This window comes from Lepidochelys kempii, chromosome 6 (genome assembly GCF_965140265.1).
Source record: "Lepidochelys kempii isolate rLepKem1 chromosome 6, rLepKem1.hap2, whole genome shotgun sequence".
Lineage (NCBI taxonomy): Eukaryota > Metazoa > Chordata > Testudines > Cheloniidae > Lepidochelys > Lepidochelys kempii.
In genome coordinates, this window is record NC_133261.1 from 42803015 (window position 1) to 42831011 (window position 27997).

At 37.5% G+C, this 27997-nt stretch overlaps 1 protein-coding gene across 5 annotated transcripts in view; it reads right to left on the reverse strand.

Annotated features, from left to right (window-relative positions):
• Positions 1–27997, reverse strand: part of ELP4 (elongator acetyltransferase complex subunit 4) — a 268802-nt gene that overhangs the window by 229247 nt on the left and 11558 nt on the right. For 4 of the 5 annotated variants that reach the window (XM_073347771.1, XM_073347769.1, XM_073347770.1 and 1 more), the window contains one exon: positions 9745–9866. The exons of the other annotated variant lie outside the window; for it this stretch is intronic. In XM_073347771.1, coding sequence (XP_073203872.1) covers positions 9745–9866 — 122 coding nt within the window. The remainder of the gene's footprint in view (positions 1–9744; positions 9867–27997) is intronic. 5 annotated transcript variants of the gene reach the window in all.

The window sequence follows — 27997 nt, forward strand, 5'->3', positions numbered from 1 at the left end:
TCCTTACTGACTGTTCCTTTTTGCCATTTGTTTGACTTCTCTTTATTCCAAATAAATATTGCCCCTCTGCTTGAATAGTATTACTGGCCTGATTAGCATTATCTTTGGTTAATCCATTTATTTTTCTTTAACACTAGACAAGAACTGAATCACAGACTCCAAGGTCAGAAGGGACCATTGTGATTATCACTGTGATGAATTTGCTGTAAAGAAAGTGATTAGATCAGCGGTTCTCAAACTGTGGGTTGGGACCCCAAACTGGGTCACAACACCGTTTTAATGGGGTCACCAGGGCTGGCTTAGATTTCCTGGGGCCCAGAGCCAAACCCCGAGCCCCACTGCCCGGGGCCGAAGCCAAAGTCCAAGAGCTTCAGCCCTGGGCAGCAGGGCTCAGGTTACAAGCCCCCTGCCTCAGGCTGAAGTCCTTGGGCTTTGGCCCCTCCACCCAGGATGGCAGGGCTCAGGCAGGCTCAGGCTTCAGTCCCCCCTCCTGGGGTCATGTAGTAATTTTTGTTGGCAGAAGGGGGTCGCAGTGAAATGAAGTTTGAGAACTCCTGGATTAGATTTAGATCAGCTGAAATTAGTGCACATGCTATTTGGTAAAACTGTTGCAGGATGAACATTGTTGATCTAAACAGATTTTTGAAAAACTTACCCACAGAGATATTTTGATGTAAATGAGTAGCAGGAATTATATTGCATCAATTGAACATGACAATTCTGAAAAGTTTGATTTTAAAATACAACTTGGTAACTCTTCTACATGTAAGATGGAAACAAAATGCTGACCTAAATGTTCTATTGTTTCTATAATTTGGTCTTTCAGTTATTTTTTTAGAGTATATTTGGTAATAATGTGTAATATTATGTGCCCAGCAATTATTTAAGTGATTCAATATTCGCAGATATGACATTTTGATTTAGAATATCAAAATCTATAAACAAAGATCTAAAGAAAAGAAAACCCAGTAAGCAAGCACGCAATGAATAGCAGTCAGGAAACCTCGAGTTTAAATCTAAACATTTGTTCTCTTAGGTTCCTGCAAATCTTTCCACGATTAGGGACTGAATCAACTCTGAACTCCTTCCTGCATGATCCTTGTTTAAAAACGGACTCAATGTTATTTTCTCTGAGAGAAACAAAGAACCTTTTCCCAGTATAAACATGCTCTTTCATACTCATGCCTTCCGTTTCAAGTTTTACCTTCAATTATAATTGTAGGTAGACTTGATATAGACATTCTATACACCAAATATACACAAAAGAGAAAACAAGTAAGGGCTCTAACAAAGAAATAAGATCCCACACAATTAGTTTTTAAATTTGAAGGCACATGCTAGTGCCAGTTTCTCAAAGTTGTAGAAAACTGAAAAATAAATCTAAAATTAAATATTTAATTCTTCTTCATTTCTGATGACACTACCTAGTGGCTATCTTTACTTCAGAAAGAGAAACAACAGAAGGTGGAAGAAGACTTCAATAAGAAAATGAAGGAGAATAGAAGCTTCACCTTCTAATAGTAGAACCTGGAATTAGATTTCTATATATTTAATAAACGTAATTGTTCACTATTGGCACTCAGGCCCAAACAGCCTATGGGATCTTCATCTTCACTTCTTCAGCAGCATGTTGTCATAGTTTTAATGTAGGAGCATTATGACAGTGAAACCTTGTGTACTTGGCTGAGATTCAGTCTAAGTCAATAAAGATTCAGAAGTACAACTCTTTACTAAAGATGTGAATGTGGAAGTTCAGTTAGGGAAGACAAACTGGCATAATCAAAAGAGGCTTAGAATTGAGATGGCAGAACCTTTCCTATAAACTGATATTAAGCAGAAACTTTGGAGATGTATCAGCTAGGTCACTTTGATAAGCTAATGCAATTTGAAAAGTACAGTCATCAAAAGTGTGATAATTAGAACGCAAACCTGCTTGTATACATTTTCCAGTGATTCAAATGTCTTCTTTGATGTGCATCCAAATAATGACAACTAAAAATGCCATCTTCTGAAGTAAACATGTATCCTTACATTCACAAATAATTCCTTTGCAGTACCAGACAGTGCAGACCGCTGTATTAAATTAGGCCATCTGCATCCCAAAAGGTTAATTTGGAAGTCCTCGGCACCAGTCAGATGACTCTTCCCAGATTTGTCACTCCTCCTTTAGATGAGAAGCTTTATCTCTGGCTTGTCTACAAGAGGACATTTACTGGTATAGTTATAATGCCATAGTTTTATCTATGTAACTCCTCGTGTGGACATTTATTAAGAATGTTTTTTTTTCTGATTTAGCATATGTCACTTTTGAAGTATAAACTAAAAGGCACTCATTCTGGAATAAGACTATCCACATGTGGAGCTATTCCAGTATAATCGTAGTAGTACAGTTATCCCAATACATTTCCACATGAAGACAAACCCTACCTATGAAATCTCCAGTAAGAGTACTTTTTGATAAATCAACACCAAGCCCAGGTAAGCAAGTGTTTTCAGATTTTTGCCCACTAGATCTTCAGTGTCCATTTCCTAGCCTGGATAAAACCCTTATTTTGCTTGAATTAAGGACGATAAACAGTACTTCCACATAGTAACTGTGGCTGCGATGTGCAGCTTTTGAAGACATACCTATGTTAGCTTGTACTCTAGCTAGCTCACTACAAAACAGAAGTGAGGACAACACCACAGGCCACACAAGCCCATATGATACCCCCCTCCTCCACATCACCCTCACTTCTATTTTTAGCTAACTAAACCAAAGAGTGCAGGTATGCCTAATGATCCACAAATCATGCCAGTGGCTGCAGCATAGATGTAAAGATGCTCTGATGTACATGAGCTTTGTAGGTACTCTTAGAGATTCTCATCCAAACTGGGGGAATAGGAGGAATGAGAAATGTAGTGAACCCAAGCAGATTAGATATTTTTGAAACAACCAGGCAATGGAAATATGCAAATAGATACCTTTGATATTTGTGTGTGTTGCTGAACCAGCAAATCTGGGAGAGGGGAAAAGGTTGCTTTAAGACCACCTTTTAGTTCCTTGTTCCCTGGGGCTGCCAGGAGACACTTTAGTCCCCAGCCTAACTGGAGGGCTGTCCTAATTCGATTGGCTGCAGTGGCCTCCAAAGGGCAATTCAAGGGGGGTGGAAGGGGTGTCACTGGATCAGGGGTTAGTTTCATAGAGTCAATTACAACAGATTTACATTGGCCAGTTTTTCCAGTTAATTTGGATTATTTTTCTCTTCAGCTATTTGAATACTGATAACATCTTCTGGTGGTGTGTTCTTGTTCCTCTTATTTTATGTCTAACAAACCCCTGATATTGGACTGCTAAAATAATTTCACATGTAAGTGTCCTCATGGTGGTTTCTAATTAATTACAAAAAGGGTAGAGAAATGTAATTTGAGTTGATAACCACTAATTTATACATTTCCTAAGAAGATATCCATTAAAACATTACTGTATACTGTTGCACACAAAGGGAGAACAGTGTTTTTATCTTATAGGTAAAATTCCCATCAAAATTAAAAGACCTGTAAACTTATACAGTGTTAGGGTGAAATGTGAGTTGGGATCCAGGAGTTAATGGAGATTTCATAATCATAGAAATTAGATATTGGAAAAATCTCTTATGCCATCCAGTCCACCTCCCTTTCAGTGTAGATGGCTCTTCGTAGCATAGCCTGAGGCCAAGATTTTCAAAAGTAAGGATCCTGATTTTCAGAAAGTGCTGGACTCCCTCCCCCTTAAAATTAGACCCCTTTGAAGAATCTCATATTGGATACCTAAAATCATTGGGTACTTTTGATCATGTTGGCCATAGTGCTTTCTCCAGTCTAATTTTAAATAGCTCAAATGAGAGGTTTTTCACGACTTCCATACAGCAACTCTTCTTTACAGAGTAATCTTTTATTCACCACTTCTATTCATTTTATTTATTTGTATTGCCATTCGATCTAAAGCTTTCTTGAGCTGTTTAGGCACAATTTTATAGGTATTTTTAGACTATTTGAAATAATCATTTTACTTCCTTGTTACAACCTTATAATTCTTTCTTTTAATCTTTTTAAGTTCAGTGCTTCTCCATTCTTGATGCTCTTCCATGAATTCTCTTTAACTTATAGACATGTTCTGATAAAGAAATGTGTGAGAGAAAGAGCAAGAGTGGAGTGGAGCTTAGCTTCTTAAGTGAAGAGACAAAGTAATCTGGCTGAAAATGTAAGAGCACAGTGATTCAAGTCCTTTGGTGGTAGAGAAGACAAAGCAAGCAAGAATAGAGAGAGAAGCATCCTGAACCAGAGCAGAGCATCTTCTTAAGGATACACCTGGCAGAGCAGAAGAAATGCGATCATGTGGGCAAATCCAGTGGTGAAAAAATATACACATATACAAATCATGCATCTTTGGGTGTTTTAGGTGGGGAGAAAAAAAGGAAAAATAATAACAGAAAACCAGGGAGTGACAGAGGATTGTAGAAAAGCAAATGTGAAAACAGATTTCAAAAAAAGGAATTCAGAGACCCTGGTGAACCTACAAACCTAGCCCCAATTCACAGTAAAATAACAGAACAAATACGTAGAGAAACAAAGCCTTTCAAACACCAAAAGACTAACCTAAACAACAAACTGAACAAACTGGGAACAAACCATGTCGAACATGAGGTTTTTTTTTTGTTTTTTTTTAAAATAAAATAGCAATATAAGTGGCTGAAAGGACTGCATCAAATGCAGTATCTGGATTTTAGTGATGCATTTGATACAGTGTCACAAAATCATACTTACAAAATAAACATTAGCTCATATACAATGTCAAAATAGATTAAAAGTTATTTCAAGAACTGCAAACAGTAACTGGAAATATATTAAGTTAAGGTGCAGTGGTGTCTAGCTGAGGGAAGAAAGCAAATCAGACAAATTTGAAGTGTGATAAGGCAGCAAAAGGCAGATGAAGTTTTGTGCTCTGTACGTAAAGACATCAAACCACAAAATTCAGAGATCGTATTCCTTCTCCATGAGATCGCAATCCAAATACAGCATTAAATTCTAGCATCTCAATGATAGAACGTCTTCTAATGTTAATTTCAAAGAACAAAAAAAAAAATTTAAGGGAATTTTTAAGTTAAATTCATATAGCTTGGCAATGACTAAGAGGTGATGTATAAATCTACAAATATGTAAAAAAAAGAAGAAAAGAAAAGAAAAGAAAGGAATTACTTACTATGGAGTTGTACCAGTGGATTTTTACTAGTATAAAGGAACAACATTAAAGAAAAAGTAAAGCAAATATTAGGAAAATCTTTACGATAGTGAGAGCTACTAGATTATAAAATAATTCTGACAAGGAATGTAGTGAAGACCACATGAACTTGGGACATTTAGAATAAAGTGACACTGCCTAGAAAATGTACGGCGGAAAAAAATCTGACCAATGAACACTAGATAAGTGTGTAATATATAAACAACTTTAACTATATCTGACACAGTTTTGTAACAGGTTTCAGAGTGGTAGCTGTGTTAGTCTGTATTCGCAAAAAGAAAAAAAAGAGTACTCGTGGCACCTTAGACTAACAAAGGTATTTGAGCATAAGCTTTCGTGAGCTACAGCTAACTTCTACTGCATGCATCTGATGAAGTGAATTCTTAATTTCTTTTATTCCAATTTTTATTCTCCTTTTTTAGCAATTGTCCTATTGCTTCAATTGAAAAAATACTAAAGCAAATGGATATTCACCTATGCTATTATTCATAGATTACCAAATTACATGCTTTATGAGTTTTTCAAAAAAATATTATTTAATCAATAAGGAACTGACATTATTTGGGCTATTTTTATAGAGAGGGTTTTCTTTTCTTTAATTTTTGGTGCTTTTTTTTTTTGCACTTTATTATATAAATTAAAAGTATTTAGGAACAGGATGGTGGGGGGGAAGATAGGAAGGAATAAGCTAAAAGGAAAAAGCAAAGGAAGGGAGAGGGTGGTAAGAGGAGAAGGGAAGGAAAAGAAAGGAAGGATGGAAAGAAGCATTAAGGACAAGTGAATCTAGACGGAAGAGAAGTGACTGTGAGGAGGTGGTGGGAATGGGCTGGAGCATGTACCCAGCTGGCACATGAGAAGAACAATGAGAACAGAACTGTAGAAAACATAGCTGGATGACATCATGTGTGTCCAAATATGCCTGCTGCTGAAAATACTTCTGCAGCAGTGTCTCTGGTTGCCTTTACCATGTAGTTTCTTTCTTTCTTGTGTCCATATGGCTAGGGGGCAAATATGGGATCCTAATATCTCTATAATGAGGGATAGGGAAAGGTCGTCTCCCCTGCAGTTCTGGGTCCGAAGGTCATTGTGCGTAAGGGGTAGCCCAGAGCTGGGTGTCATCTTTCTCTTTCCCCACTATGTGATGAAGTATTTTGCTGAAGTGGCTTCAGCAGCTGCTCCTGCTGGCTTGAACCTATAACCCCCAAATTGGCTGCACCCATTGATGTATATTTTGAACAGTGGTTTACTTTTAAAGTCTGTCGTCCCACCATGTACACACGCTATACAGACTGGAGTAATAAACTGATTGCCACATTATAAAAATCCAGTCACAGTGAAATGAAGAGAATAGGTCTAAAACAAAACATTTTATTGTATATTTCTTTTTTGTCAAGGTTACATATAAAAACTTTATTTTAATTTCACACCTAACTTTACTCATTTTTCAGTAACAAATTGTATTGAACATATTAAAATGTAAAATGGAAATTTCACATTCCCACTCTAATCAAGTTCAACAAAGGTTTGGCTCAGTCTTTTATTTTATGATTTCTTACATAATGGAAGTGAAGTATACCATAATAAAGTCTTCTAACACAAAACTCCTAACACTTTGTACATTCTTACTTATGGTGGAGACTTGTCTTTTAGGTAAGTATACTGACTGAACAGAAATGCTCTGAAATGTTTAAAATATCCTGTTAAAAACCATCATGTATATTGTTCTATAGGATTTTCTACAGGGGTGTAATTTTTCAGTGTTACATCTTAATGCTGACTTCCTGAAGGAGCTTTGACTACAATAGGCATGAATATGTTTTGAAAGGATGATGGATAAATTGCTGGGTGGTAATATAACATATCTTAGGCAGCTGATGGGGCTTTTTTTCTTCTACCTGTCTTTTAGTTATACACAGTTTTAAGATAATTATGGTCTATAAGATTGTCTTTTCCCCTTTCTAGTACCAGCAATATTTGTCTTGGTTACAGGTTCCAGAAACACCCAATCATACATCATAAAATTAATGCAGGGCAATTATAGAATTTAACATTGCACTGTATGTACAAACCGTTAATGTCCTTGTTTTGGTCAACCATTTTCTGGGTTAGTTTTCGGTGACAGGTTTTTAAGATGCAAAAGTTCACTGAAATATTAGTTAAACTATAGCATGCTGAACTCATTGCCAGGATTTTATCTAAAGCAAATTAACAGTTTATATAACTCATGGTTTAAGAAAGAAAAAATCTTTGTCTTTCCACTGACTGTACTCTTTGTGCAACTCCACACTATCCAAAGCTCAGTTAACCAAAATTCTTAGTTACATGAATGTTGGGATACTATTAAAAGAAACTAAATATCAAAGCCCTAAAATTGAGACACTGCTCAAAAATGCATTCACGGGAAAATTTCTAATGTTTCTTTGTATGATTCACAAACAAAACTGGACTTTGAATGAAAAACCCATGTTTAAAGAAGATAAATGTTGACATTAAAGAATCATCATGTTTTCTATAAGCCTCCCGCCCCTTTCTAATAAAAAAGGGTAGCACAGAACAACATATACAGACTTATAACATTGAAATATAAAATGAAGAATTGTTAATGGTAAGATTAAAAGCTTTGACAGCTATATTTTTAATGATTTGTAATTATGTACAGTGAATGAGCAAAAATAATGTAACACTTAGGCCAAACCTCCTCCTTTTACATAGAATTGCTACTCTGCTTAAAATATTATTGTGACCGAACAAAGTGTAACATGTATTGAAAGTAGTAAGTAGAACATATAATGATAAACATATGATCTATAAAATCCTCCTTCCTCCAGGAAAACCCAAGATAGGGTGTCACAAATACAACATGACCCAGAAATTGCAAATCCAGCAGAAAAAAAAAATAAAGAAGTTGGTAAACTGAAGCTTGCGCATGCCTAGTGTACGGCTTACTTAAAATCCAAAGGGCTGATGTGCTAAAAGCCAGTAGGATAAAGATTAAGTAATCTGTAACATAGAAATCTATAAAAGACCTAAGTGAACATGGGCCCAAACTGGAGAAACACCACACCAGAAACTCAAGAATGGGACAAAAGGACCAGAGAAGGCAACAACTATCCTGGAAGATGGGGAAAACTTCCCAGCTCCCCAGAATGTGGTAACTTGGGCCCATTTACCAATTCTATCTTGTCTGTTATAAAATATATGTTCAGACATTATAAGTGACAATAATTCTGTCTGAAATTATATAAATAAAGACAAAAAATGATTAAACCTAAATTAGGTGGATTTGTGACTCAGTTTCCCAACTTGCACTCCCAGCAATGAAGGCCAGATATACTGTCCTCCAAAGTTTGACTTTTTGGTGAGTTCCAGTCCTGAGCAGATGAGAGGTTCCATAGGAGAGGACCTCTACTCAAAACTATTCGAAAGCCCTTTATTCCAAAAGCTAAGTAAGCTAGTTTTTGGGAAAATTCTTAAGTTTCCTGAGAGCTAGCGACCCAAGTACATTCTGGACCACAGAGCAGAAGGAATTTGAATGCAATGACTGAATAGGTTCCTACTGAGTATATGTATCCCTGAGCTGTGCCCCACACTCTCTTTCCTAGGAAGTGAGTCATTGCTAGTGCCACTCCCAGGCTGACTTAATGGAGGTCAGAATACATTACTTACATGAAGGGCTCTATCCTACTATGTACAGAACACTAGGCTCCCAACGACATCAATGGGATGTGCTTTGTGGAACCAAAGACAGAGTGCGTAGGACATTTCAGTATCAATCCCTAAATAGAGTCACTGAAGCACACATATATAGAGAATACACTTCCAGAAAGATACACATAGCAGAAGCACAAGTGTAGCACTTATGAAGGTTTTTTGCACTTTTATTGAGGTCTACAAGGATCTTTTTAGCAAGGGAAAAACTCAGTATTCAAAGTAGTGGCAAAATTGTGCATGCAAACTACTGTCACAACAACCCAAATTTCTTTTTCCCCAGCATGATTACTATTTTGCCAAGTTTTCTCAGTTAGAGCAATCTTAGCTGTTATTGTAAGAGGAAGATATTTTTGAAAAATAAAATTTAAATATTGCCAATGTCCCTTTACCTTTTTTGTTTATATAGGACATTAAAAATGACTAATCATTACCAAATATTTATATTAGAAAGAGCTCTAAGCTGCCTTTTTGAATATATTGGTCAAAATCTATATATTTCAAGGTGTCTCGATATTTCATTTAAATTTTCCTAGAATAAACACAGGAAACAAATATAATTGTGAGACACACACCAAACTGGTTTTCAAACTACTTTGAAATTAGCTTATCTACTATTTATAACAGATGAAACTGTAAATATATTTTCTTGATTAAGAAAATCAGTGTGTATAATTTTAGAACTTTATTAATCAAGGGATTAACTTTATTTTGTAAACAGGTTTGTAAAAATATCTGGATTAATAAACTATAATCTCATGTAGCAATATTTTTACCTTTAAAATGTCAGCAGGATCCTCTTTAGCAGAAGCAACAAACAAATTATGTCCACAGACTATTCCCTCTGCGAGGAAATACTTGAGCAACAAGTTGGAGTAAATACCGTATTTATCTTCCTCTGTGGAAAGAGGGTTTTTTGGTTAGTCACAAAATAAAAGTGTGTGTGTGTGTGTGTCCATCCCCGTCCCACCTTTCCCACCCATGTTTCTTCCAACACTGTACAAATGCTCTTTGAATACCTCTTTAGGTCTGCTTCTCATAGACTAGCCCTCCTATAAGTAGGCTGATCCAGTGAGGAATCCAGAAGCACGAGCTAAGCAAGATGAAGCCAATGCTTTAAATATACAAGTCCATGAGAGGCTGTATTTTTGATTTCTCAGGCCAAAAGAGGCATAGCCAGGGCATTTTAGGACCACCCTGACATATAATGGGTCCATATCCCAGCAGCAACCTCCACCTGAAGACAAGATCCGTGCTTTCTTCACAACTCAGTTTTCCACAAAATCAACTAATTGAGGTTGCAATAGCTCAAAGAACTCTTCAACTGCTCCCTCACCTAATGCTTCTTTTCGGATCAACAGGAAAGCAAAAGATCAAAATATGACTCTTTCTTATGCATGATAGAACTATATGCTTCTCATCAAGTTGTCGTGGCTTTTTAGAAAATTTATATGACATTTCACAATCATAAATGACACATACCAGCTACTGTAATAAGAAAATGGCATCGTCCTCTCTATATATTTCATTTACACATCAGTATTTGTCTGTGGTGCCAAAACAGCTCATTTCTGTTTACCAATTCACACCCTATATGTGTGCGCGTGCACATTCAAGAACAACAAATAGACAAGGCAAAATTTATATAAAACATAAGTCTCTAGAAATTCAATTTTTAAAAGTATTTTTAATTGGCAAAAGAGCTTCAGGTCGACAATTTGTTTTCAAAGTTATTCTAAGTAAACATATCAAAATGAAAGACAAGGTCAGAAGCATGAGAGTTTATAGGGTTTTTTTTCCTCCAGAGGAGCTAGCAAACAAGTGCAGCATACAGAGGAGTTTTGAGAGGGAGTTCTCCAGGTGAAGGAGGAGTGACTACATAACCCTGGGGGTGAGGGTCATCCGTTTGTTTGTTGTATGCTTGCCATGTGCCTGACTGAAATTTATAGTGTGATCTGTTGAGGGAAGGTGTGTGTGCACACACACACACACACACGCACTGAGCCTACTGCTAAGAGCTTCTTTAAGGGATTAGGGATCAAAGCCTTGTTAGGAGCCCTTAACCAGTGGGCAGGGCTACTCCAGGAGAACAGGGTTTTAAAAAGCCAACTCCTAAGCTATGAGAGGAGCTAGTGAACAGGTGAGTGAGTTTAGAGAGGGAATGAGAGAGCCTGATATACCTAACATTCTCTAAATTTATGCCAACAAACACCCCCTGCCAAACAAGCAAGCAAGCAGCAGGAGTAAAATTAATACAGAAGTCCAGCAGTGGAGTGGGGGACACCCAGTTTATTGCACTAAATACAGCATGTATGATTACCTGCCTTGTAAGGCCAGAGTGGCTGAACTATATGAACTAAGTGAGACAGAGGTACACCGACAAAACTTTCCAGGACACAGTAGCGCAGTCCCAGTTCCAGTCTGACAGCCTTTGTCAGAGGAAGAAGTAGTTCTCCTTCCCCGAGACTATCAAACTGGATTGGAGGGAAACAGTTCCATAGTTGGGACCCTCCTTCCAGATGATGTAATAGTATCCTCTTGCACTAAAGCTTCCCCTCTGGGAGAGGAGACCCTGATTATTAGGAAGAGACAGGCAATAGCAATGGGGAATTTGATTTTAGAAACAGACAGTTGGGTTTGTGATGATCGGGAGAGCAGCATGGTAAGTTGCCTGACAGGTGTGAAGGTTGTGCATCTCTTGAGAGATCTAGACAGATGTATGTGCAATGCTGGGGACGAGCTGGTGGTTTTGGTACACGTAGGTACCAGTGACATAGGGAAAGGTAGGAGAGAGGTCCTGGAGCCCAAATTTAGGCTGATAGGAAAGAGATTAAAGTCCAGGACCACCAGGGTAGCATTCTCCAAAATGCTTCCAGTTCCATGTGCATGCCCAGGTAAACAGGCAGAACTGCAGAGTCTCAATGCGTGGATGAGATGGTGTTGAGAAGAGGGTTTTAAGTTTCTAATAAACTGGGGAACCTTTTAGGAAAGGAGGAGCCTACGGAGGATGCACTCGACCTAACCCAAAATGGAACCAGATTGCTGGTATGTAAAATTAAAAAGGTCGCAGAGAATTTTTTTAAACTAAGGGCTAAGAGAAAACTGACAGGTACGGAGGAGCACATTGTTCTGACAGAGGAGGATCTATTAACAGGCACTCTCTATATCCTAGTGAAGAGGAGAGGATAGTAGTTGCAAAAGTACAGATAAGAGCTGAAGAAAAACAGCCAAAGGAAACAGTCCCATTCAATTACATCACTTGAAGGCAGACAACTAACTATTGACACATTTTATAAGTGCTTATATACAAATGCAAGAAGTCTAAATGCTGAGTAACTTGAATGCCAAGTATTAAATGAGGATATTGATTTAATAGGCATAGCAGAAAGTTGGTATAACAATGATAATCAATGGGACACAGTAATACCAGAGGATAAAATATACAACAATGACAGAGTACACAGGATCTGATTCAAGAGGTGAATATAGATGAACTGCTTGGTAATAGCAACCATAATGTAATTAAGTTCAACATCCTTGTGTGGTGAAAATACCAAAAAAAAAAAAACAAAAAAAAAACCAACCACCCCCACCACAGCAGCATTTAACTTCAAAAAGGGAAACGACACAAAAATGAGGAAGCTAGTTAAATGGAAATAAAAAGGAACATTCACAAGAGTGAAATGCCTGCAAGTTGCATGAAAAGTTTTAAAAAAACCACCATAATAGAGACTCAAATGAAATGTACTCCCCAAATAAAAGAACTCCACAGTAAGAGGACCAAAAAAAAAAAAATGCCACCACGACTAAACAGAGTAAACGAGGCAGTTAGAGGCAAAAAGGCATCCTTTAAAAACTGGAAGTCAAATCCTACTGAGGAAATAGAAAGGAGCATAAAGTCTGGCAAAAGTGAAGTATAATTAGGCAGGCCAAAAAAGAATTTGAAGAGCAACCAGCAAAAGACACAAAAACAAAGTAAAAAACATTTTTTAAATACGTCAGAAGCAGAAAACCTGCTGAACAATTAGTGAGGTCACTGGATCATTGAGGTGCTAAACGACCAATCAAGCAAAACAAGGCTATTGCGAAGAAGTTAAATGAATTATTTGCATCAAGCCACATCTATACTTACAATCCTATAGCAGCACAGCTGTACTGTACACAGCTGTGCTGCTGTAAGTTTGCTCGTGTAGCCACATTATGCCGAGGGGAGAGTGCTCTCCCATCGACATCATAAAAGCAGCTCAACGAACAGCCATAGCTATGTCGGTGGGAGATGCTTTCTTGCCACCACAGTGCTTTGCACACAAGTGCTTATGCCAGCAAAACTTATGTCGCTTGGGGGGGGAGGGGTTTACACACCCCTGAGCAACAAAAGTTTTGCCAACGTATGTTCTAGTGTAGACATGGCCTCAGTCTTTACTAGAGAATGAGAGATTCCCACACTAGAGACATTCTTTTTAGGTGACAAATCTGAGAGACTGTCTCAGAATTAGGTGCCAATGGAGGAGACTTTGGAATAAACTGATTGATTACTGTTTAACTTATCAGTCGGAACAGATGGTATTCACCCAAGAATTCTGAAGGAACTCAAATCTGAAGCTGCAGAACTACTAACTGTGATATGTAACCTATCACTTAAATCACCATCTGTACCAGATAACTGGAGAATAGCTAATTTAAGGCCAATTTTTTAAAAAACACTTGAGAGGCGATCCCGGCAATTACAGACTGGTGAGCCTAACTTCAGTATCAGGCAAACTGGTTGAAACTATAGTAAAGAACAGAATTATCAGACACATAGATGAACACGATTTGTTGGGGAAGAGTCAACACAGCTTTTGTAATGGGAAACCATGCTTCGCCAATCTATTAAGATTCTTTGAGTGAGTCAAATATATAGACAAGAGTGATCCACTGGATATAGCGTACTTGGACTTTCAGAAAGCCTTTCACAAGTTCCCTCATCAAAAGCTCTTAAGCAAAGTAAGCAGTCATGGGATAAATGGGAAGGTCCTCTCATGGATCAATTACTGGTTTAAAGACAGGAAGCAAAGGGTAGAATAAATGGTTAGTTTTCACAGTGGAAAGAGGTGAATAGCAGGGTCTTCCAGGGATTTGTACTGGGACAAGTACTATTCAACATATTCATAAATGATCTGGAAAAAGGGGTAAACAGTGAGGTGGCAAAGTTTGCAAATGATACAGAATTAACCAAATAGTTAAGTCCAAAGCAGACTGTGAAGAGTTACAAAGGGATCTCACAAAACTGGGTGACTGGGTAATGAATATGGATAACTTCACATTGGAAAACATAATCATAACTATACATACAAAATGATGGGGTCTAAAATAGCTGTTACCACTCAAAACAGATCTTGGAGTCATTATGGGTAGTTCTCTGAAAACATCTGCTCAATGTGCAGTGGCAATCAAAAAGGCTAAGGGAATGTTAGAAACCATTAGGAAAGCTCTTAGCTATATAAAACACTAAGTATCATAATGCCACTACATGAAGCCATGCTATGCCCATGCCTTGAATACTGCATGCAGTTCTGATCACCTTATCTCAAAAAAGTTATATTAGAAATGAAAAAGGTGGAAAGTCTGGTAGCAAAAGTGATTGGGTGTATGGTACAGCTTCCATATGAGAGGAGATTAAAAAGATTGGGACCGTTCATCTTTAAAAGATGACGACTAAGGGGGGATATGCATGAATGTAGTGAAGAAAGTGAATAAGGAAATGTTATTTACCCCTTCACATAACACAAGAAGCAAGGGTCATCCAAACAAATTAAAAGACAGCAAGTTTAAAAAAAAAAAATAACCCCACAAGAAAGTACTTCTTCACACAACACACAGCCAGCCTATGGAACTCATTGGCGAAGATGTTGTAAAGACCAAAATTATAACTAGGTTCAAAAAAGAATTAGGTAAGTTCACAAGGATACGTCCATCGATGGCTATTAGCCAAGATGGTCAAGGATGCAACTGGTTGTACCTAAGCCCCTGACTGACAGATGCTGCTGTTTATTCCCTCTGAAATATCTGGCATTGGCCACTGTTGGAAGACAGGATACCGGGTTAGATGGATCACTGGTCTGTCCCAGTATGGCCATGCTTATGGTTAAGTGTAATAAATGTTAAAATATACACAGGTGAAAACATGGTCCATTGAAGTCAATAGCAACATTTTCATTGACTTTAAAAAAAAGTCAGAATTTCACGCACTATGTAAAACAATGCCTTTATTTTAGCTTTTTCCTGTGTTGTTAGCTAAGCACCTGAATTCACTAAAAATTCAATCTCACTTGGTTTCATATGACTAAAACATTTACCATTTACTCCAAATTAACAGTGATTTAACTCAGATAAGACTAGCTCTACATTAGTAGACTCAAGGAGCTAGCAGAAGCATTGTAATGATTACATCGGTATCCCTTATGGAGGGAATTTAGCTACCTTTTATATCTCAAGTTTGTTTTTTGAGGTCTGGTTAGATCTTTGGCTGCTCCTGGAGACAAAAGGGAAAACAGCCAAGACTATCTCCTCACCCCTCCAACCAAGCCTAGGAGTGTGTGAATTTTCTCAAAAAAATTCAGACTTTGCTACAATAATTTATGCCTGTGTCACATTTTTATTAGGGAGTGCTTCTCACCAGAACATGAGATGAACTGGCTACAAATTGGCTTCCACATGGAGTTTAATATGTTGGTTTAAATCTAAAGTCCTAACCCTAAAAACCCTAGCTACCCAGAAATCAAGGTAATTACATGGTATAACAGTTAAAAAATTAAAATAGATAGGGACCCAGTTATCGGAGAGAAACCATCCGTCTCCAACCGTCTCAACTAGATCCTCTTCCATCTGAATGAGAAGGGTAAGGACTATGAGCATGACATTCTTCATGAGGGGTCTTCAACTTTGAAATATACTCTTGTCCTTGGTCCACCAGAGCCTGGATTTATTAAACCTTACAGATATGTCACAAAGCCCATCTTTCCTCATGAGGTTTTGGGGTAGGAGTGGGATGAATCCCATTGACTTGAATGGAGCCAGGATTTCTCATGTTTATGGAATATGAGAAGATAGTGAAGATAGAAGAATAGATAGAAGATATGTGAAGATAGAATTCAAATACTATACACAATATCAAACTCTCTGTGCCATTGTTGTTACCTATTTCTTGATCATCAGCAGTGTGCTCCAACTTGTGCAGAACAAAATAACACAGTCCATGACCTGAGAAGCTTGCAATCTAAAAAGTTAGTCATTGGGGATAGTACGGATCATTTAAGTAAACATATTTACACGTATACTTGTTATAACAGGCTACCTGGTTACAGTAGGTTGTATCATTTCTTATTCCTACCATACTAGAACAAAACTACAAAGAATATGAAGTGGACACCATGGTAAAAAGTATCACAAGCCCCCAACAACGACCACATCTAGGATCACGAGTGGTTTTGTTGCTTCATACATTTTTATGTGATACACTTATCACTTAATAAGAACTGGGGATCACTGAAGTCTGAGGAACTCTCAATTTCTCATATAACTCCAAAACAATATTCTGCAAAGCAATAAGGAATTTGCAATTTAGTTAAAAATGATATATTAACTCAGTGTTACAAAAGGTCATCCTAACATTAGCTTTTCTTTCAGGCTACTTACATTGGCTTCCATCACACCGAACTTAGAGTAAGAATAGGAAAACAAACTGCCAGAGAGCAATCTAAATACAAAACAACTCAGTCTCCCTACAGTACTCAAAGGATTAAACGTGTCTCAGAAAGCCTTTACAAACAATGTATCCTGAATTGTTAAAGTCAATGCATCTGTAAGGATCCCTCAGTTCTTCAATTTGTCATATAGAGAATAGCTTTTTATTGATTCATTTCTAGGTCACTAAACTTTTCTTGTATTCAAAAGATCTAAAATGCACTCAGATAGGGCTTTTCTGATAGTGTCCATTGTACCCAGGCTTTAATTGTTATGTTACTATGCGAAGCCATAGGAACACAGCTCCGATTTTTTAAAATTGTTTGGTACAGGTATTTCAGCAGCATAGCAATTAGTTTCTTTCATGGGTAGAATATTTTGCAACTTTTCAACAATTTATCTGCTACAATAAATTTTTGTTTTCAATCAAAAAGTGAAATGTCCCAAATTATTTCTTTAAATTTGTCTCCAGTTGTCTCCTTTTCTGCAAGAACCATCTCTATCTTAACAGACTGTGTTGATGGGGACTGAAACTTAAGCATGTACTACTCTCACGAAGCTGTAGGCACTTAAGGCAGGACCCCAAATCTTTGGGTTTAGCTTTCATTCTAAACAGTACTCCCATCAGCAGCATTCACTATGCACCTTACCTCTAGCTGGTAAGGCACACAAGCATAGAAGAATCCTGCAGCTGCAGACTCTGTTCCTGGGTCCAAACATTGCAATTCAGACAAACATTCCACAGCTTCCCCTACTTTCTCTGAACAAAGAACATTTCCAAAGCTAAGTGGCAAGTGAGTAACTAGTGAAGCATAAAACTGCACAAGAAAGATTCTTTACCTAGAAGTTACCCATGTTGTCTACATGACAAATCCTCTCCTGATCCTGCAGTTTAGGAGAGCAGATAACTAGTTTATCATCATCATTATTCTCTGGTCTCCTCTCACAGCAGCTGACAGGAAAATATAGCTATCAATATACAGAAATGGTAACTCAGTGCAAGGCCTTGCTGAAACTGGAGAATAAGGAACCAATTCCCAATTCTTACTCTGTGCTTGGAGTAGGCTCAGAGAGCACATTATAGAAATTTTATTCCTCTTTTGCATCAATTGGCTAGGTTTATCACTCAGGGTACACCTTGCTGGCTGATTCACACCAGTAATATTAAAGAGGAAGCTACCAGCTCTTGGGAGGCACAGGCAAGATGTTTTAGAGAGGCTGCCAGAGCATGCAAGAAGACCCATTAATAGAGAAATAAAATGTGCCAGCTGGGCATTAGCTATAGTATATTTTAATGTGGCTACAACCTTATTTACAAGTTAAGGGCAAGCTCCCTAATGGAACTATACTGATTTACACCAGCTGAGGATGTGGACAAAAGAATACAAGTAAAAGAGTAAGTAAAACTGTATCCAACTGATATAAGTTATTCTTCTGTGAGGGGCTGGGTTAAGAAAAATTTGAGAAAAAACACATCAAAAAATCCAAAACAAACCGCTATGTGTGGATTAGGGCTGTCGATTAATCGCAGTTAACTCATGTGATTAATTTTTTAATCACGATTCTTTTTTTCTTTAGTTAATCACAGTTTTAAATTGCACTGTTAAGGAATAGAACAATTGAAATTTATTAAATATTTTTAAATATACTGACTTCAATTACAACACAGAATACAAAGTGTATAGTACTTTATATTTTTTACAGTGCAAATATTTGTAATACAAATATAAACAAAAGAAATGTATTAGGTGAATTGAAAAATACTATTTCTTTTGTTTATATTTGTATTACAAATATTTGCACTGTAAAAAATATAAAGTAAGCACTATACACTTTGTATTCTGTGTTGTAACTGAAATGAATATGTTTGAAAATGTAGAAAACATCCACAAATATTTAAATAAATGGTATTCTATTATTTTTTTAACAGCGTGATTAATTGCTTGATAGCTCTAGTGTGGATCATATTTAGAGAGACCCTTTTAAAATGGCATGAGGGCCCACAAGATAGCTTTCTGCTTTTTAAATAACTACACTACTAGTTATCTGGGGAGAAAAATTGCAGCAATATACAAATACCACTTTTTGTAGAAAGTCTAGACAGGTTGCCCTAAAGCTGTCAAAAACTGTCACAATCCATCAGTATTGATTTTTTTTTCCTACAGACAATACAACAATATAGTGGTGTGACCTAAGGTGAGTCTTTCTTTGGCTACAAAACTTCTCACCAAAACTGCTGCAGGTTATGAGATGTGATTGTTTTAATCATCTTCAGTATCTGAAATTCCATTTAAAGATATTTTACTCGTGTCCACAGTTACTAAGCTTGAGGGCATTTAGTCTGTGTCACTTGCATTTAATTAGCACACGCCAAAACCAGAGTTGGCAAACATATATGTTACAAAAAGAAAAGGAGTACTTGTGGAACCTTAGAGACTAACCAATTTATTTGAGCATAAGCTTTCGTGAGCTACAGCTCCGATGAAGTGAGCTGTAGCTCACGAAAGCTTATGCTCAAATAAATTGGTTAGTCTCTAAGGTGCCACAAGTACTCCTTTTCTTTTTGCGAATACAGACTCACACAGCTGTTACTCTGAAACCTGTCATATATGTTACAATATTTGGCATTCAGCCATCAGGCAGGAAGGTGAATTTTGACATGTTGTATTTTGTATAATTATATTTGGCAAATCACTGATTTGTACCTCTCCAGAAATTACCTTTTTAAACTTTTTAAAAGGTGATAAAGTCAATTATATTGACAAGTGAAAAGTACCCTTGTCAGGTTAAATTGCATGTCTAACAAAAATAAAAGTAGCTAATTAAAGTAGCTGAAACTGCTTCAAGGCTTAGAATGTACAAGAATAGTCCTGCCTCTAACAAAATACATGTTATGATTTAACATTTTTTTTTAACCTGACCTCAGCTACCGAACAAAACCCTCTGATACGATAACCTTTAAAACCTTCAACTATCAGTGACCTCAACAAATGGCAAAAGCAACAACAAAAAAACTTAACTTTTTCAGAGTGTATAAGAATTGTGACATTCAATCCAGGTTCCTATACTGTGTGCACCACTGTGTTAACGGAGCCCCTCGGAACTTCAGTACCTAGTACTGTCTTTAGAAATTAGGCATGTAGCATGATTAAGGTACACATTTTAAAAATTAAAAAAACAGGACACTTTCCTGGTGATATTTTAAGGTTCGGACACTTAAAAAAAAATATATGCTGTTGTCACTACTTTCAGCTCCTGAATCAGAAACAAGTAGTACATATTTCTCAAAGTTCATGATTTTTTTCCAGCAACATAGCATTCTGAAGGAGTTTAACATGAAACACTGAACAAATGTTGTTAACATTCACTTTCAGCAAAAGAACAGTTTTAATAGCATCATTCAACTTTTCACTTCACTCCAAAAACTGTTCACAACACTGAACACTGGTTCCACTGGACTATTTGTTTCTGGTAAACACAGAGCAAGTTTTACTTGGTATAGCAAAACATCTTGAACAAACAAAAGAAGTTTTACAAAACCAAATGTTCTGATTAATTAAATGAATTGGGAAGTTAGAGGTGTCCCAAAAGAAGTTCCTAGGATACTGGAAAATTAGATGAAAAATTCGTACATATGGTCACTTCAAGCATGGTAAAAGAAGAGATAACACAAAAGAATTAATAGAATTCAGTTTAACTGGGAATCAAGATGTTCTCTGCTATAAAGTAGCACTGCTAGAAAACTTAACTTGTAAAATATTATTTGGCATACAGTATGTATATATTTTAAAGATTGTCCAGCAACCTATATTATTGCATCTCTAGAGAGCCATAATAATTGAGACAAACATTTTAATACCCTGAATCTACTATTACTTGGTTAAATTAACCAGGATAATAGGTGTCAAATAATGAAGATGAGCATTTAATTTGCAAAGGGAGCTAATCTTAGAATAATGCAATTTATCCTTGCCTTAGAGAATGTTAAAGAATTTAACCTTTTTACTATACTTGGAGTACAAAGCTGAAGGATCCTCCTAGGAGGTTTAACACTGACAGCTTCAATCCCGTGAAATATAAAGCTTGCCTAGACTAATCTCATGACAGGATTTTACTGTTCTTCTGTATTATTGATGAGCCATTTGAACAATCCAGTTACAATACTCACTATGCTAGCTTTAAAACCAGTTTCAAGATCTTCAAAGTAGTTACACATGAGAAAATACAGTTTTCTTGAATGTCTTTTGTATAACATTATTTGCTTCAGAATTGTTTGAGAATTTTTTTTTATTTAAGTCTAAAATGTTAAGTTTTGGATCTCCCACATTTCCAGATATTACCTTTATTTAATAATGCCTCTGTTGCTTCTTTCTTTATATCTGGTATCTAATGAATGACTTAATAACCCATGAATGAGAATTGCTAGTCATGCACTCAGAGAAAGTCATGAGGTGAAATCTTAGCTCTACTGAAGTCAATGTGACTTTTGCTGTGGACTTCAGTGGGATTTCACTCATCTTTTCCTTAGGCTGATCTGATTAGATGCTTTCTCAAATCCCTTAGTAGCTTCCCATTTTACCACATCAAGTGCAAGAGCCTCAACTTCATTTCCAAGCCCTGTATAATCTTGTTCTTGTCTACATTTTCGCTCTCTTTTCTTCCCACTTGTTTAGTTCCTTTACTACTTCCAATCCTTATTGCCCCCCTTTCATTTACTTTTCCCACTCTGTGCCTTCTGCCTGCTTTGGGGCTGACCATTTTGCTTGGAGTGGCTTGTCACCTGATCCCAAATCCCTTCGGTCTCCTCCAGCAGAACCTTCTGCAGAATCCATTCCCCCCCCAAAAATCCTACCATCGTTTTCAAACCTCAACATGGCAGAAGTATTGCCCAGCAATTTTGACCTTGCCTAGACTGTCTTCAGGGTGAGAACCTTATCTTATTATTTGTTCTGTACAGTGCATGTACTTATGGCACTAGAATTATAAGTTTCAGTATCTTGAGATATACCATATTGTAACAGGCTATGGGAGAACCTAGCATTAGAAAGATCTTGACCTTCATGCTCTGACACTATAGACTGCCCTTCTCATTTACTCAACACAGTTCTTAGAAATCTCAGACACTTTCCTCTGTTGATTTTATTCCAGTTTCTCCACCTGTTCTTTTTTGGGTTCCTCTAACACTAGTAACCTCAACATGATATTCCACAGGATTTCTGCCTTAAACTATCATCCCTATTTCACTTGGACAGCTCTTTTCCAAATTTAGACTTGAGTTGGAATATCAATTGATAGTCTATATCTGCTTAAGATCCATCATTGTCCTAGCCGTCTGTCTGCCTTAGTCTGATCAACTACTAGAGGTGGAATGTTTCCCCCTCTCCCCCCCTCACTCAACACATGAAAAACTGCTCTCCTATCAGCAAGTAAGGTTAGTGCACGTCAAGCCTTCCCTTCCCTCCTGGACTTTAATCTTTAGTTAGAAAATCATAGACATGAAACCCAGACTCTTAAAACTTTAGTATAGCTATACAATAATGATAATGAAATACTTAAAATTCCAAAAGTAACTCAGGAGGATGTTAAAACAGAAGCTAATGAAGACCGACATTTTAAAATCAGCAGCTCTGGATAACTTGCATCCACGAGTTTTAAAAGAGCTGGCTGAGGAGCTCTCTGGATCGTTAATGTTGATTTTCAGTAAGATCCAGAAGACCTTGTGAAAGCTAATGTTTTGTGGTAATTTTTAAAGAGTGTAAACAGAACAATCTAGGTAAATATAGGCCTGTCAGCCTGAGATCATTCCCAAGCAAAATAACAGAATGACTGATACAGGACTTGATTAATGAAGAATTAAAGGAGGGTAACAATCAACACTACTCACCATGGGTTTTTATGGAAAATGGATCCTCTCTAACTTGTTGATAAACTAACTTTTTTTGATGACATTACAAATTTGGTTGACAAAAAAAAGAGTATTGATGTAATTGGCTTGTGTAAGGCATTTCACTTAGTACTATATGACATTTTGATTAAGAAAATTAGAATGATACAAAAATCAACATGGCACACGTAAAATGGATTAAAAAACTGGATCAAAATGTAATTGTAAATGGGTTCCTGAATGGTGTGTTTCCAGTGGAGTTCTGCAGGGGCCGGTTTTTAGCCTTCACTATTTAACATTTTTATCAATGACCTGGAATAAAACAGTCATTACCAATAAAGTTTGTAGACGATACAAAGATTGTGTGAATAGTAAATAATTAAGAGGACAGGTCACTGATACAGAGTAACCTGGATCATTTTGTAAACTGGAAGCAAGCAAACAATATATTTTAACGTAGCAAAATGTGAAGTCATAAATTTAGGACAAAGAATATAGGTCATACCCACAGGACAGGGGACTCTATCCTGGGAAGCAGCGACTCTGAAAAGGAATTGGGGGCCATGGTTTATAATCAACTGAATGTGAGCTCCCACTGTGAATCAGTGACCAAAAGGGCTACTACGATCCCTGGTTGTGTAAACAGAGGAATATCCAGTAAGAATATGGAGGTTATATTACCTCTGTATTTGGGACTGGGGCAACTGCTATTGGAATAGAGAGTCCAATTCTGGTATCCACACTTCAAGAAGGATGTTGATGAACTGGAGATGGTTCAAAGAGCCACAAGAATGTTTAAATAATTGGAAAACATGCCTTATAAACCTGAAGAGCTCAATTTATTTAGTTTAACAAAAAGACGATTAATGGGTGACTTGATCACAGTCTATACAGGAGGAACAAGATGCAAAGGCTGGAAGTTGAAGTTGAAGTTAGACAAATTTAGACTAGCAATAAGGTGCACATTTGTAACAGGGAGGATAATTAATCATTGGAACAATTTACCAAGAGTTATGGTGGATTCTCCATCACTGGAAATTTTAAAATCGAGATCGGGTATTTTTTTTATAAAGGATATTGTCTACTCAAACAGGAATTAATTCAGGCAAGTCCTATGGCCTGTGTTATACAAGAGGTAGTAACAGATTATCACTGTGGTCCCTTTTGGCCTTATAGTCTTTGATAACTAGATATAAATGATTAAATCTCTTAATATTGTGAAGCCATATCTTGGGCAGATGCTTGATGTCTTGGAACTACCGCCAAACAGAGTATATCCTTGTTCACTCTTTGGCCATACTTGCACAGATTTTAATTCCAATAAAAATCTTTTTGAAGTTAGATTTGAATGGTCAAAGAGACTAAATTACCTCTTAGTTGTAAAGATGGCTACTGTAGAACTGGCTTCAGGTATATTAGTATAGCAGAATGGGGAAGACTGTACTTCTGTTACCTATACTGAACCAGTTCTGTGGTGCTTTCCTAAGTACTAAAATGTACATAAAAAAAATTAATGCTGCTAAAAAGGCTGCACCCTTTATATATCATTATGGTTGTAATAATTTGAGTCAAACACAAGCCAATTCATTGTTCCCAATCGATTTATAGAAGCATATAACCCAGTCCATTTTACTGAATATCCTGAAATATGTCAGTTTGTATTAAAACTTTAATACTTTTTTTGGTATTTTTTTTGTGTGTGTGTGTGTAAGATACAGGCTTTGTGAATAAAAGTGAACATCTTTTCTTTCCAGCCCCAACTCTGCAGGCACTGAGATCAGCGCTCAGGTATTTGTCCACACTGAATTTTATTTTATCCTGTGGAAAGACAGGCAGCATTGGTTTGAGGAAGGACTAGATAATTTTTTTTATAAAAGTAAGAAATAGGGAAAATTCTATTTTCCCTGTGAATTTTCATTCTAACCCTCTATGTTAGACAGCCTTCATAGTGGGACATTCCCCTTTGCCACAGCAATGGGAGGCAGACCAGATCTTTGCTCTGAATTTGGGCTTAGGATCACTGCTCAGAAAGAACTCTTCAGAACAACAGCTTCCAAAGCTGAAAAATATTAATTCTATATAAAGTGCTATCCAACTCAAACCATTTACAACAGAACCTTGATATGAAAAAAATTAGCAATTTTCCGGAGGAACACCTTTTTCCTTTTCACACTATTTAACAAGCAAGCAAGGAATAGCCAGGTGAAAAAAAACAAAACAAAAACAAAACCGACCACCCCCCCCTCACTCTGGACACAATGCATTCTTCCAAGGCATGATCAGACGATCTGATACGGAGAGTCCTAGAAAGAAAATTTACAAGAGAATTTTTCTTCTCAGTCCCCTCCATGTCAGTCAGTCTTCAGAGCAGGGATGTAGAAAGCAGTAAATCACCCTAGGCAAGGAGGGACTCAGTTTACCTGTGTAGAACTGAACAGGAACTTAAGATTTAACAGCCACCCTGTTGAGGAACAGACTTCTACCAAACCCTATATCAGATGGGGTAAGAGTGTAACTTTATAGTATTAAGAAAGTCTAGATGGAAGACCCTGTAAGTAACCTTACAAATATCCTGATAAGATGTGTGTGATCTCTCTATTATTGCTCTTTTCACAAAGTGCGTAGTAATAAGAAGAGTCATACCTGAGGCTTTGAATGCCTCTGCTATATACGCACACCTTTATTCCTCTATAGACTCCATTCACATTTAACTTATGTACTTAGGGTATTTGTTTCAACCAGAAGAGCAACAATAACACTTTCTATTATGTGAGGAAGACTGGTATTTTTGGGAATGGAGGCCTAATTAGTTCACAGAAGTCCGAATGTGTAACTGGGGTTTCACTCCAAGCATACCAAACTCTGTAGCTTCCTTGGACAAGGAGGTGCCACGTAGGCAAGATCCTCTTCTCACTGAAAGTAAGAGACCTACCAACTGTGAAGTTGAAAAGCTAGTTCTAATAGAAGTTATTATGATTTTGATCTGTGGGCTAGGAGAAACTGCATCTTGACAGTGGACTGGAAAGAGTAGTCGTCCTCAGGAACCTGTTATCTGACTGCAATAAGAAATTTTCCTGGTTATCTTAAAGTACATTATGCTTGCAGTCACTGACTTGTCTTTCTAAAGAGCATTGGGCTTGAGTCCGATGATCAGGCCAACTTGTCCTTTGCTTCAGCTGACTTTGCCCTTATGTATGTTCTTTGTAACATTAGTATCTAGATCTCCAGTTTATGACAGACATCATTTGTATATTTCTTCTAAGATGCTAGGTGGCTGCTGATCACCTCCTTAGAATGAGAAACTGTAGTTCCTTCCTCTCAGCTTCCCAAATGACGAATTAGCAGCATGGGATATCCGTTCAGGATAGGCCCTTTTTAGAGTGCGTGCATGCGCTGGAAGTTTTAAAGAAGGTTCCAGTTACGCTTCTCAGACCTGACTGAGGAAAGATCTAAGGTTTAATAAGATTATAATCACGGTGGCCTGTTCCTTCACAATATTCTTTACCATCTTTACTCTCAGTGACTGAGGGGTGAAGGCACAAAGGAGATCTTTTAGCCCACTTCTTAGGGCTTGTCTACACTGGCAATTAAGAGCGCTGCAACTTTCTCTCTCGGGGTGTGAAAAAACACCCTCCTGAGCACAGCAAGTGGCAGTGCTGTAAAGCACCAGTGTATACAATGCCCTAGTGCTGGTAGCTATGCCGCTCATCGAGGTGTGTGTGTGTTTTTAAAAAAAAAAAAAAGAGTGCTGGGAGAGCTCTAAGGTTGTCTTGAGTGATAATTTAGATGCTAGAGTTTTGTGAGGCCTATAATTGGCCGTTCTACTTGTTCACTCAAAGCCATGTTTCTGAAGACTTAACAATGGCTGCTGAGCCTTTTGTAACATGATGAGAAGGTCATCCAGACATCATCTCTTCCTTTCACTGGAAGGAAGCAAAGATAACTTCTATACTGATATTCACAAATGTAGTATAAGTTCCAAAAGGGCTCATGAAACCTCATTGAAAATACTTCTTGTTGTAGCAGAAGCTAAAGTATTTCTGGGTAACTCTCCCCGATCATATTTTCAGTAGGACTCCAGGTTTATTTTCATACTGTGAAGTTCTGGGAAGATAATGCTGTAATGATGGATTTCATATATCCACCTGGAATATTAAACCCTTTATGGACTTGAGATCTAAAATGGACTATATACCACTGTTTCTCTTCGTACCACAAAAAGATCTTCTGCCCTTTCCAAAAATATCTGTCTCTCCTCAGAACTGGTTCTATATTGTTCCAACGTGTAGGAGATGAACCATTCACCCTTCACCTTCTGATTCTAGAAAGGGTCTTGCTGATAGTGTTGGTTCATTTTCATTTACTTCGGGGAAAAGATAAACTTGGCCAAGAGGCAATGATTGAATTCTATAGTTCTTCCGAATATCCTTCCCCTGATTATTTTTAACACCCATTTTCTGAGGTGGTTCATTCCCAGACGAAACACTCTTCATTGGAGTGGACCTGGGAGAAATCTGCCCAGACTTGAAAACCCAAAAACAAGAGAAGCTTTTGAGATTACATGGTTTTCCTTGCTCTCCCAACTCTCATGAAAGGCAGCAATGCCCTCTTCTTAATGTGTAATCTCTACATTGGAACCTGGTGCAACAGCTTCAAAGAAAACACCAATGACATAAGGGAGTTTGAATATTCTCTCATTGAAACGAGGGAGGGACTTATTCCTTCGCCTAGAGACAAAGTTACTCAGGGTTTATGCTCCCTACAGTGTTTAACAAAATAGTTGGAAGGATCTCAGAGTTTAGTTTTCTCCTCTTTAAAGGATCTAGAAGTGAGACTCTCTCATTACATATTTCAAGTTTTTGTGCTGTCCCTTTAGGAACTGAATTTGCAGTATCTATCCTTCACCAGTCTCTGGGCCAATCCCCTGTGAGAAGGCAGAGAGCAGGTTACTACTGAGATTGAAAGGACAGTCTTCAGGCATGCATCCTTCAGGTTTCTCTAAAAAAAAAAAAATGTAACCATTTTATGACATTTTGTGGGACTCCTGCAGGATGGAAGGCAGAGAAAAGACAGGTCTACAATCCACGCTAAATCATTTCACCTCATGCTCCTTGCTGCTAGGTCCAGGCTGAGCAGGGGACAACTGCATAGAATTAGGAATGAGCCACAGCTATTGGAAACAAATGACTCATTTGGTATCAGAAAGGTCACAGAAGCTGACATGCTTTGCACCCTTTTTAATCATCTCAGCATGGATCTTGCCTACATGCTGGCTGTAAGCAGGTATTTCTTCACTCCTGGCTCCCCCTCACCTTGCCTCCACCCAAGATTCATAAGGCTCTAACTTCCCTACTTGCTCTGCCAGCTGTGGGAATAGGGGGTCCCATTCTCAAGGGAGAGGTAGTAGGGCTGTGGAAAAC